Source organism: Cynocephalus volans, chromosome 1 (assembly GCF_027409185.1).
Source record: "Cynocephalus volans isolate mCynVol1 chromosome 1, mCynVol1.pri, whole genome shotgun sequence".
Taxonomy (NCBI): domain Eukaryota; kingdom Metazoa; phylum Chordata; class Mammalia; order Dermoptera; family Cynocephalidae; genus Cynocephalus; species Cynocephalus volans.
The window spans coordinates 230719525-230731531 of record NC_084460.1 but is presented as its reverse complement, the minus strand read 5'-3'; the positions used below and the strand labels follow the sequence as shown (position 1 = coordinate 230731531).

Below are 12007 nucleotides of genomic sequence, written 5' to 3'. Positions count from 1 at the left end.
TTCAAATATTTCAGCCTAAGTCTCCTGAATAGCTATGGAAAAGAAATATACAACAACCCCACACTCCATGACTTTGTGAGGTAAGGTCCTATGCAGGACCAACTACGTAATTTTTTGAGCCAAATGCAAAATGAGAATGTGGATTTTTGTTCAAAAATTTTTTAAGAATTTCAAGGCAGTAAGAACAGAGCATTAGGGTAAATGTGGGGCCCTTATAAGCATGTGGTCCCACACAGCTGCACAGGTGATAAGCCCATGGAAGTTGTCCTTGGTTGTAAGTATTATAAAGAAAGCAAGAATCCTTGAATAAGTACTTTATTTTATCTTAAAGATTGATGCAAATTTTTTATTTCTCTCCATATAATAAATATGTTTTATGTTACTTATATCAAGTCAAATTGACATTTCAGGAAGGCATATCCTAGCTATTGTGGGGCAATACCCCCTGGCAACCACCAGGCATTCCCGTGCTGCTTGAGGGGAGAACTCCGGACCACACCTCCCAGAACTTCCCTACTTCGAGATAAGCTTACAAACACCATTAATATAAATACAGGGAGGCTACTTCCCTCTCTCATGTCTAAATAACAAAATAACTGCAATGATGGAAATCGAAGGCCATTTAGAGGCTGGTATTGGGACAGTCATTGGAAGAAGATCTGCAAGTCCAAGTTGCACTTGATGCTTGTTCTAATTTCTGACAATACAGGGGCCCATTAATCGCCTGATTTGCCTCTCCTAGGGAAGAGAGCAGTGCTCTGTACAGTGGGTTTTTTAATGCTCCTGCATTCTCAGAATGCCTATCATTATGGTGTTGGGGGACTGAAGAATCAGTGTTGGTGGACTGGCAGTAAAGTTAGAAAAAATTTCCTGAAACAGCTTGGCATAGCCACTTCTAAAATAATATAAAATAAAAGCAAATAGGGCGGAGTGGAAGAAAAGAGTTTTATAGTGAAATATTGGGAGAGGGTATTTACTGAGATGCCCGAGCTGTATTAAGGGCTTTATATACATCATCTGCACAGCTCCCTTCCTTGAGCTGCTCCCAAAACAGGTGGTATCTGGAAAAAAAAAAAAAATGAGTCAGAGACGGAGAGACTAAAAAAAACACCTACTCAAATAGACAATGGGGAAAAAACAGAACTGAATTTGACAAAACAATTAATAAAAATATAGCTAATATGCTCATGAAGATTGTAGCCAGAGAGGAGGACAATTTAATCATATATTAAACCAGTCCACACTTTCAAGCCACTACTGTATTTATGTGTTACTCCACAGGGACACAAGGCATGACACCTTTCTCTGCTCTTTCACCCCCTCTGCTGGTATTGCCAAGAAATGGTCCTCAGATCAAGACACCAGCGGCACCAGAGAAAAGTTAGAAAGTGCAATGGATATTTTATACAGCTGTGCTTCTCAAATTTTGTATATGAATCACCTGGGGATCTTGTTAAACTACAACTTTTTATTCACTATGTTTGGGCTGGGGCATGAGATTCTGCATTTCTAGCAAGATCCCATGTGGTGCTGGTCCTTGGACCACACTTTGAATAGCATGATTTTATGCCCTCAATAATCACCAGCACAAAACCCCTCAGTCAGGTCTCCCAATTTGGCATGGAAGTGATCTCTATGACCCTTAAGTAGCTCTGCGTCCAACAGTTGATTTAAAGCACAAATTGAACGGTTAAGTTCATTTGGAAGATTTCTCCAGTTGCCTCAATGATAACTTTCATGCAAGTCATCAGTTACATCAAGCAGTTAATTAGAACATTGGAACCTAGTTAGGAAATGTTGCCATGATTTTGTCATATAGAATGAGATTTTATTTTAGAAGGGACATTCAACCACCGCTCTCATTTTACAAATCAGAAGGCAGAGACACAAAGAGTGTATGTGACTTGACCAGGGTCACACAGCTTGTTAACAGCAGGAAAACTAAAATCTACTTATGCTGACACTAGTTCTCATGCTGTCTGTCCAGATTATTTCCCATTTTTCTGTTTCTCTAAAGTTGTCAGAATCATATCTGCTAAATCCTATAGATCATTTAAGGTCTATATGGCAGGTCAAAAAGTCAGGAAATATGAGAGTATTCATCTCATCTCAGTAGTTTTCCTCATATTTTGTTCTTTTGGAATTTAGTGACCCATTCTCCTATCAGTAAAGCTAGACTTTAAACATCCATTAGAAGGAAAAAGAAATACCGTCTAATTAGCATTACCAATTTTGGATGTTTAATCCTCATTTTGCTTTATCTTTCCTGCCTGAATTTAATTTATTAAAAATATATTAGGTCTCATTGACATTCTTCAAAATTCCCCACAAAAACAACACAAATACATTTTATATGACGGGGATGAGACGATGGTAAAAGAATGATTTATCATTTGGATAGATGAATGAATGAATTGAATATGTTCAGATAAACTCATCATGGCTACGTAGCAGACTGGAGGATTTGTAAGACCCTCAAATGAGGTCGTGCTCAAAGTGAGGCTAGGTGTGAATGATGTAATGTCAAGGTCCTTTGTCTTTAACATCAAAATTCACCTTAGAGAACTTAAGTGATTTTCATGCCTGACTGAGAATAGAAGGTGAATTTCCAAACTGCTTTTTCCATTCCCAACAACAACCAAAAAAGGTACAAGAGTAAATACAAAGTTTCCGGGTCTTTGAGGTCCCACCCAACATAAGCGTAGAATGCTGATGAGCAAAGTGTGTGGGCGAGGGAAACCATTTGTGACAAAACCCATTATTTACAGATGAGAAATTTATATTGTCAGCGTAATATCTGCGAGGCTAAACAGAGCTGGAGAGTATATAAAAGCGCTGTGCTTTGGTGCAGAAGTGCAGAGCTCAAGACACAGAGCACATCCAAAGTTCCCAAAGAGGGTTGGTTGGCTCGCTCCCTACCTGCTCTGTTCAGAATCAGAAGGTAAGATTCACATTGGATGACGGTAAACTTGTAAATCCTGCTTGGGGGACAGTTAAGTGTTTTTAAGGGAGCAAAGTGTTATTAACTGAAGTGTTGTTCTCTAATCTTATACCTTATTACTATTAAAACAGAGGACAGAATTGAGATGAAAAAGTTATATAAATGCATCTACAGGTATTTGAACATAGTAAAGTTGCAAAGTGAGTTGGAGAAATAATTCAATGCAAAGATATTTTAAAAATGATGTTAATCAATGCACTTGTTACAACTGTTATGGGAACTGGATTTTAAAATAAGTGGTAACATTTTGAAAAATAAATATTTTTCCTTGGATTTGATAGATATGCAGTACTACTTTGAACAGAAGGCGCCTTTTAATTCAGCAGAAATGTGTCCATTAGAGAGGCTATAAAAGTAATTGTTCTTTACCAATTAAAACCTCTGGTTTTCCAAAAGGGTGGATTCAATATCATCTTTTAAATATTCAAATTTCTGATAAGTCTGTCAAAAAAAATCAGAGTCCCTTATACCAGCTCAGTGAACAAAATGTAGAATACTTGGTGCGGAGAATAAGTATCATCTATTACTAGGGATTTATTTGGATAGATCTGAGTAAAGCCATAGATCAATAATTATTTGCTATGCCTTGAGGACTGATAGTAATAAATAAAATCTAAAAAAGCTACACTCTGGAATGAAATTTTACAATTTCTTTAGGAAAAAAAATGCGAAGCTCTAAAGTATCTACTTAAGTTCCTAAAGACAAAGAACACATTTACCAAGATCCTCCATGGAGTAAATGATTAAGTCTGTGTGTTTTCACACATATTGAGGGTCTATTAAATGAAATGAACTAACCAGTTTAAAAAGTATTTATGTGGCCTACAGTGACAATGTATTTAGGGATATGATATAATGTCGCCTTTCCTAGATTTAGAAAGATTAACCTTTCTAAAAGACTTTCTACACAGAGAATACTGTTGTTACCGTATTTTCCTTCTAAATTTCAGTGAAAACTTGTGGTATTTACAAAACTGCAGACCCTCTCCTTAGGCTACCTAAAGAGGAGGAAAATAATCGGAAATTTTGTTTCTTATTGAATAAGATTTTGATACTAAACTAACGTAAGTTTACTTGCTCACCAGTGGTATTCACACAATTAATTAACTATTTTCACATTTTTTCACAATTCTGAAGACTTTTACAAAACGAATAAATTAGATTTTAAAAGTCATGGTTTTCTTTCACTAGAACCCATTTGATTGCTTGTAGAGGAATTCAATCACTTGTTTCTTTATGGTGGCTTCTTCTTTCATCAGTTCCCACAGTGGCAGAATACCACTTGCCCTAAATCTGCCTCAATAGGACATAATAGAAAATATTGCAAAACCTTCAGAAACCTTGGGTGAAAGGAATTATTTAGGACTATATTTCCAGTTTTCAGTATTTTACAAGAAACTTTCCAGCAGGGATATAATCATAAAAAGAAGTGTTTGCTTTAATATTTAAATATTTCTAAAAGCATGAATATTATAATTGAGAGTTATAATCAGAAGACACTACCTAAATATATGGCAAGGTTTCCAAAGTTTGCCAACTGGTTAAACTGAAGCATAGCAAAATGCCAAATTAGTAATTTAATGCTGATAAATGAAGAAGGGTGAATATATAATTTCTATTACGTTGCTTTGTCTAATTAGCCACTTAATCTACAAAGACTTAGTATTTCAAAGAAAAAAGTTATTGCTGCAAGTATTACAGTCTCTATGTTTAGTGCCAGGGATAGATAGTAAATATGGCTAGGATGTTAGAGAAAAGATTGATAGTTAGAAACGATAATATTTGTAAAATCCTTATTCCAAACCAAATGTCATTTGCTAAAAATACTCTTTCAAATTATTTAGGGATAAGCATAATCAAACTTGGATTGAAAGCCCCTCTTCTCAAAGGAAACACAGTTGGGTTTGAAAGTAGCAGAGAGAAGTCCATGACAAAACACTCGACTTGAGTTTCCATTGAGAAAATAGAAGAGCTTGCTTTGTGGAGATATTCTGTCCCACGTTCGCGTTGGTCTCCATCCCCATCCACCCTGCATCGTAACGTCTGCAGCATCCCATGGCTTTGTGGGGCATCTGCTTGTGACAGGAGAAAAGTCAATCAGGAATATCCTACAACCAAGTCTATGGTGTCACTTGCAGGGAATGATGTGTCCTGGACTAAGTTCAATTATAAAACAACCTAAGGACTTCCAAGACTTTAGAAGCAAGCACTAATTTTCTTTATAATAGTAATCTCTTACTTTCTTAGCTGTGATTGTTCAAGTTGCCAGAAGAATTAATTCTTGTTGCAAATTGCTTGTCTTTAAAATGATTTTTTTCCCTTTAATTCTGAACAGGTCAAAGCACCCTAAAATACCTCAAATCTGTTGGCCGCTTTATAATTACAAAGTCTAGACCAAGTTACACTATTTAAAATATAAATGAATAATACATCTGAACCGACAGCTGGTATGCCAAGTTGTAGCCTGAGGCTGCTTTAAGATGGTTGAAATGCAGTATAATGTAAATGCTTGGAAGTGAGGAACTATTAATTGAAAGCCAGACTGATAGTGGAGGGGGGAGGCATTATGGATAAGGTGCCATTCAGGCTAACCATATGTAGCATATCATCTACAGGGGATATTTTAAATGTTTATCGTGGACATTTTAAATTTCGGTTTTGGAAATAAGCTTTCTAATCATTAACAGAAGCATCCTACATTAATGAAAAAGCTTAATGGTGGAACACATCTTTTGTATCCTTTTTTGCCTCCAAAAAATCTGGGGAAAAAAATATAATCTACTCTTTGAAATCAAGCTGGAAATAGAATCAGAATCAAATTGATGACTAGCTTCTTCTTTCTATTTATAATATTTACCTAGTCAAAAATGAACTAATTTAGCTTGACACGTTTAAATATGGTTGTCTGTCCCCCTACCTTTACCCTACCCCCACCCTGTGTTCTGACAGGCAGCAAAAATGAAAAGCATTTACTTTGTGGCTGGATTGTTTGTAATGCTGGTGCAAGGCAGCTGGCAACGTTCCCTTCAAGACACAGAGGAGCAATCCAGGTATTAAATCTTTAGACTTGAAGTAACATAGCACTATGGTTAGAATAAAGCCTGTGAAAACTATGATAAGTAAAGAGGGTCTCAGTAATTTAGAGTAAATACTCTGCACAATTTTTAAATGTTTAAAATATCATTGTGATAAAGGCAGACTTTCCTGCAGTACAGATCAGAGTATGTTTTTTCATAACCAAAGGGGTGGAAGATGTTGAAAAATGTGTTACATGGGAATTATATCTCTGAATTTTTCAGATGATCCTACCTATTCATTCATTACTCACACACTCAATAGTAAAGTATTTTAATTATTAACACCAACTCCTTTCTTTTTTATTTCTTTTAAAAATAACATTATTTCTTGCTAAGTGTAGAAGTCATTCATGTTCATAATGGAAAATATGAAAAATATGCAAAAATTTTAAGTACTCAAAATTCCATTATCCAAAGAAAACTATTCAATATAAAAATGTTGGATTATTTTCCTGTATTTTATGTATACTGCATATAAATAAATCTGATACTTATTTATATGGCTCTGCATCATGTGTTTTCTCTTAACATTGTATTGTTAGCTTTTTGTTATATTATTAAAATATCTATTAAATGTATATTATTTAATGGCTGCACATCATTTCATCTCATAAATGTACAATATTTATTTAGCTACTCCTCTTCTATTGAACACTTAAGAGGTCTTTAAATTTTCCCCCAGGAAATGCTGTAAATAACATCTTATATATATGTTTTCCCCTTTATTTCTTGCTATTTTCTGAGGATAGATTTCTATAGTAGAATTAGTGTCAAAGGCTTTGAGTGAGTTTCAATCTTTTATAATATCCTGCCAACTTGCTTTCCAGAAAAGTTACACACATGCACAGTGCTGTCAGCAATATAAAAACACTCCTCACAATATTCTCCCCAGTATTTAACCTTTGCTGATTTAACAGATAAAAACAGTACAGGTATCTCATTTGTGACTATTAATCACATCGAATATTCTCCCATGTATTTACTATGACAACCAACTGTTGAATACTGGCATATGGATTATCTACTATACAGTTTCAAATTAGCAAATGTCCTTCTTCTTGCCTGTCTTTGAACTTTTAATTGTCTCTCTTCCACAGTTAGCTACCATAAAACTAGGTAATTGAGTTGTTTTTATATTAATAAATGCAAAACAGAATTGGTAACATAAATCTGCTGCCCAGACAACCGATTTAGGATTCCTCAGTCCTTTAAAATATTCAAGTCACTGCTCTCTTCTGTTATTATTAGCATCATCATGAGTAGATTAGTGAGTAGAAAAAGATTTATTTAATCCTATTTTAGAAAAAAAAGAAGTCAATTAAGAAACCTATTACTAGAATTTGAATAGGAGTGTGTTCAACTATACTGAAACTATGGGATTCCCATAGCAAACTCAGGTCTCTTTAAACTACCTACTGAAATACTCTAGGCGGATGCCTTACTGCTTCTTGTAGTCCTGCATTTTGTACAGGAAGTGCACAAAAGATGCTTTTCAGGGGCCGAGCCCGTGGCGCACTCAGGAGAGTGCAGCGCTGGGAGCGTGGCGATGCTCCCGCCACTTAGGGTTCGGATCCTATATAGGAATGGCCGGTGCACTCACTGGCTGAGTGCCGGTCACGAAAAAGACAAAAAAAAGAGATGCTTTTCAAGTGGGCCTACTCTTGAGGAGAGATTTATGTTGCACCAATCACCGTTCTTCGCAGATCATTCTCAGCGTCCCAGACAGACCCGCTCAATGATCCCGATCAGATGAATGAAGGCAAGCGCCATTCACAGGGCACATTCACCAGTGACTACAGCAAGTATCTGGACTCCAGGCGTGCCCAAGATTTTGTGCAGTGGTTGATGAATACCAAGAGGAACAGGTGAGAGTCTAAACCTCGTCCCAAAAGTGCACACAAGTGTATTAAATATGTCTAAAACTTCTCCTGACTTTCTATCCTGCTCATCAAATAGTATCCATAGCTCTTTTACTGAACTATCTCTTTCAGTTTTGATGATTTTCAAGATTGGGGATGCTGTCATTATGGTCTGAATGGACCCCTCACCCCTCCAGACACCTTACCCACCCTCCAATGTGGCACAGACTTTAAATTATTTTCCCAACTGTGGTCTTAGCAATATTTACTCTCTTACCCATTTTCCTTTAATATTGAAAGCTGACTTTTGTGGGTCTGCAAGTTTAGAAATCTAATTTCTGACCAAAAGTTCAGAGCAAATTTAACATTCCCTTGTGTGGTTCAAACCCATAACGGTGATCACATTAAAATTACCCACTAGCCAAGTTAATCGTGGTAAGGAATGGAAACAGATGCATTCCTTTTCTTGCAAAATAAGATCCAAAATACGCATTTAAAATTACAGCCTAGCTGCTCAGCATAAAGAGAGAAGACGGCAAATAAGAACACAAGCCTATCGTAAGGCATACATTTTAATGCTGGATTTTCTTTGACTTGTGTTGGGGTTTTTGCTGCATCTAGTCTACTGGAGGAAATCATCCACAAGGGTTTCACAGAGATGGTGGAATTTCACAATTTGTTTGGAGGGTGGCCCACAAGGGGAAGGGAGTTATGCATACAAAGTAGCTGGTGTAATCTAAAAATCAGGAAAAGGACGTACATTTGTCTGGATAAAACGGAGAAGGGGAGTAGAGCGGGGTAGAGAGAGAAAATGCACACGAGGAAGAAGGAATAGGAGAAATAGAGCTGTTAACCACAGGTTCTCAAAGTGGAGGGTGCAACTGCAGGGAAGACGACTGTTGTGGTCAGAGCAGACACTAGCCCTGTCAAGAACTACAGGTGAAAAGTGAGAAATCACAGATTTATATAAATGAAAACAACTTTCGTCATTTCCTAGCGTGGGAATGCCACAACGTGGTAAATTAACGTGAAGGAGTCCTCGCCCTCAGGCAGGGTCTGCTGTGCGTTGAAGACGCACCGGTTCAGGGGCAGCGCGTGTGGGGAGGCTGAGAGCGCCGCCGGCCCACCTCCACCTCCACCTCCACGGAGCGCTCTGCACACGCTTGAGGCTACTGTGGGCTCACTGTCTTTGCTTTTTCCTTGCTGGCAGATCACACGTTCTCTTTAATCCATTATCATGTGATGACATTTCTAGATGGTCCTTTGCTTTCCTTTGAATCAGTTAAGTAACTCTGCCCACGTACTTGTTAATAACAAACAACTGGCTTGCTTGCAGTGGCATAGGACAGTGGAAAGCCTATGTCTTTTGAGAGGAAAGTAAAAAGTAATAAAAGTAGCAAAAGTAGTAAAAAAAAAAAAAAGAAAAGAAAAAGAAAAGAAAGAAAAGAAAAAAGCAAGAAAGAAAAATTAGTAAAAGTAGTAAACAGTAGAAGCTCAGTTAACCAATGACAGAAATAAGCAGGGGAGGTGGAAAAGGGTATGCTGGGAAGGGAGGGGAAGCTTTAGTCTCTCCATAACTGTCACTGGCCCTCTCCCACCAATCTTCGATGCAGGTGATGTAGCTTCAAGACAAATCTTCTAGCCTCCCCTCCCAGTACCCCTAGGTCCCTTCTAACATAGAATCTCAAATACAAAGTTGCTACTGATTATAGGTGAGACCACGTGGCCAAAGAGACAGATCTTCGATTTAACTCTCACATTTTTTTCAGGAATAACATTGCCAAACGTCATGATGAATTTGAGAGACATGCCGAAGGGACCTTTACCAGTGACGTAAGCTCTTATTTGGAAGGCCAAGCCGCCAAGGAGTTCATTGCCTGGCTGGTGAAAGGCCGAGGAAGGCGAGAGTAAGTCTGTGCATTCTTATCTGATATTTTGTTTTCTTGATCCTGAAAATTTAAGACTATAGATATCTATGCATGGATCTGGATTACAGAAGCAATTATTATAGTCTCACAAAATAAGGAAATAACTCCTATAGGTGAGATACAGGGTATTTTCTAGTTCATTTTATCTTTGGTGGTAAGTATTAATAATAGAGCCAAACAGATTACATTTTTATCTCTCATTATAGTTGTGTTATAATTATTAAGTTATTGTGCAAAGCATGACACTTTCGGGTGTTAGTAGGATGCTTTTGATAACTACACCAGGACTACAAAAAAAGAAAAAAGGACTAGAAAAAAAGAAAGGAAAAAAAAGAAAGCTAAAGAGAAGGGAAAAAAATAGTGCTGACAAATTTAAACATTTAAATAAAACTTTTAATATTTAAAGTTTAACTTCAAATATTTACATATGTAATCAACATATATTTATGTGTTGACAGATATTCAGATAAAAAAATATGATGAAGACTGAAAGAGACCAAACATAAGATGTTAATGAAATGACACTCAAATTACAGATATGTAGAAACATCCATAAATTCAACCACATACCCAATTTTTTATGGGATTGTCATAAAGATGTCCATTAAATAATCAAAGTGGAAAATGAGACTAAGAACTTTAGTTACTTGCTTGAATCATAACACAACCAAACAGACCCCTGAACCATCTCATTTTCTCGTGACCATTTTGGTTGGCATTTCAAATATGAGAAACAAGAAATTTCTGTTCAACTCTGATTTTTAAATCAAATTTAAAATAAGCTTACTGAGACTTAAAGAGATAACAAGATGACAGGAAACTAGTATTGCAGCTGATTTTTAAAACATTAGCAATTAAAACTTACAAAACCAATGTTAAAATAGTTGCTTACACCTGAGGATACATTATAGTGTTTTAAAGGAATTCCAAACATTCTGCTATGGTAAAAACTGGTGAAAGAGAAAATCTATTACATGTATAGAATAATCTTTAATCCTTAATCCTGCATTTTGCAAGGCTGTTCTGACAGTCACTGGTTTTAGAGGATATAATATATTTTGAGGAAATACAGACAAATGAATAGTCTGAACAATAGCTTGTGTGTTGCCAATGTACTAAAATCTTTGAAGCAGCCTAGAATACCAAAAAGGGCACAAGTTATACAGGCTTGGTTTCAGATTCCAGCTCTGCAACTTTCTGCCTTTCTGACAGTCATCAGTTCACGTGGGTTTTATGAGGCTTTTTATAGTAAACCTTCTATAAATAGAATCCTTTACGTTTTCTCAATGACCCTTGTGCATGTTAACAATAGCAAGCCATCCCTAAGCATTTATTTAAAATGTTTAACCAAGTGCTAATTTTTACCCTCATCTTCTCAGCTTCCCAGAAGAAGTCACCTTTGTTGAAGAGCTGCGCCGTAGACACGCCGATGGCTCCTTCTCTGATGAGATGAACACAATTCTTGATAATCTTGCCACCAGGGACTTTATAAACTGGTTGATTCAGACCAAAATTACTGACAGGTGACTGCTTTTTAGTTAATTCTGAAAACCATCAAAACTTTTATAAATGTTGATTGTCATACTGCTGCAAGTTTACTAGTTGTTCCCCAAGTGGGGAAGAGAGCATTTATTCTCTTATTTTATATATATATAAAATATGTGTGTGTGTGTGTATGTATGTATGTATGTATGTATAAAATACATATATATATAATAAGATATATGTATAAATAAGATATATATATGTATGTTTAAATCATTCAAAAGTACATAATTATAATTGTTTTTTATCATTAGTTTCTATCCATTTACATATTTATTCCAAAATGATTTACTGAGTGTCTATGAAGGACAAGACACTAGGAAACAGACATGAATGAAACAGGGAAATGTTAAGTCATTCACATACTATCACATTAAAAAATGCCTATATATGCTGAAATTTTAGCACAAAGATTAAATGCCTGGATATGTAATTATATACTTAATAATCATAGTGGTAAAACACTGTACTTATCTTGATGGATTTTAGTTGCTTTTTATACTTATACATGTCTTTATATTTTTCATTGAGTAGACTTTATGATAAATTACTTTTAAATGAAAATATTTTGAGTCCAAAAAACTGAAGGATTTATAA

At 36.0% G+C, this 12007-nt stretch overlaps 1 protein-coding gene across 1 annotated transcript; it reads left to right on the top strand.

The window, feature by feature from the left end:
* The first annotated feature begins 5959 nt into the window (after nt 1–5959).
* Nucleotides 5960–11392, top strand: GCG (glucagon). The gene is made up of 4 exons (XM_063078645.1): nt 5960–6051; nt 7782–7943; nt 9707–9844; nt 11245–11392. Exons 1-4 carry the CDS (start codon nt 5960–5962, stop codon nt 11390–11392), a joined length of 540 nt encoding a protein of 179 aa, XP_062934715.1.
* Nucleotides 11393–12007: the final 615 nt, after the last annotated feature.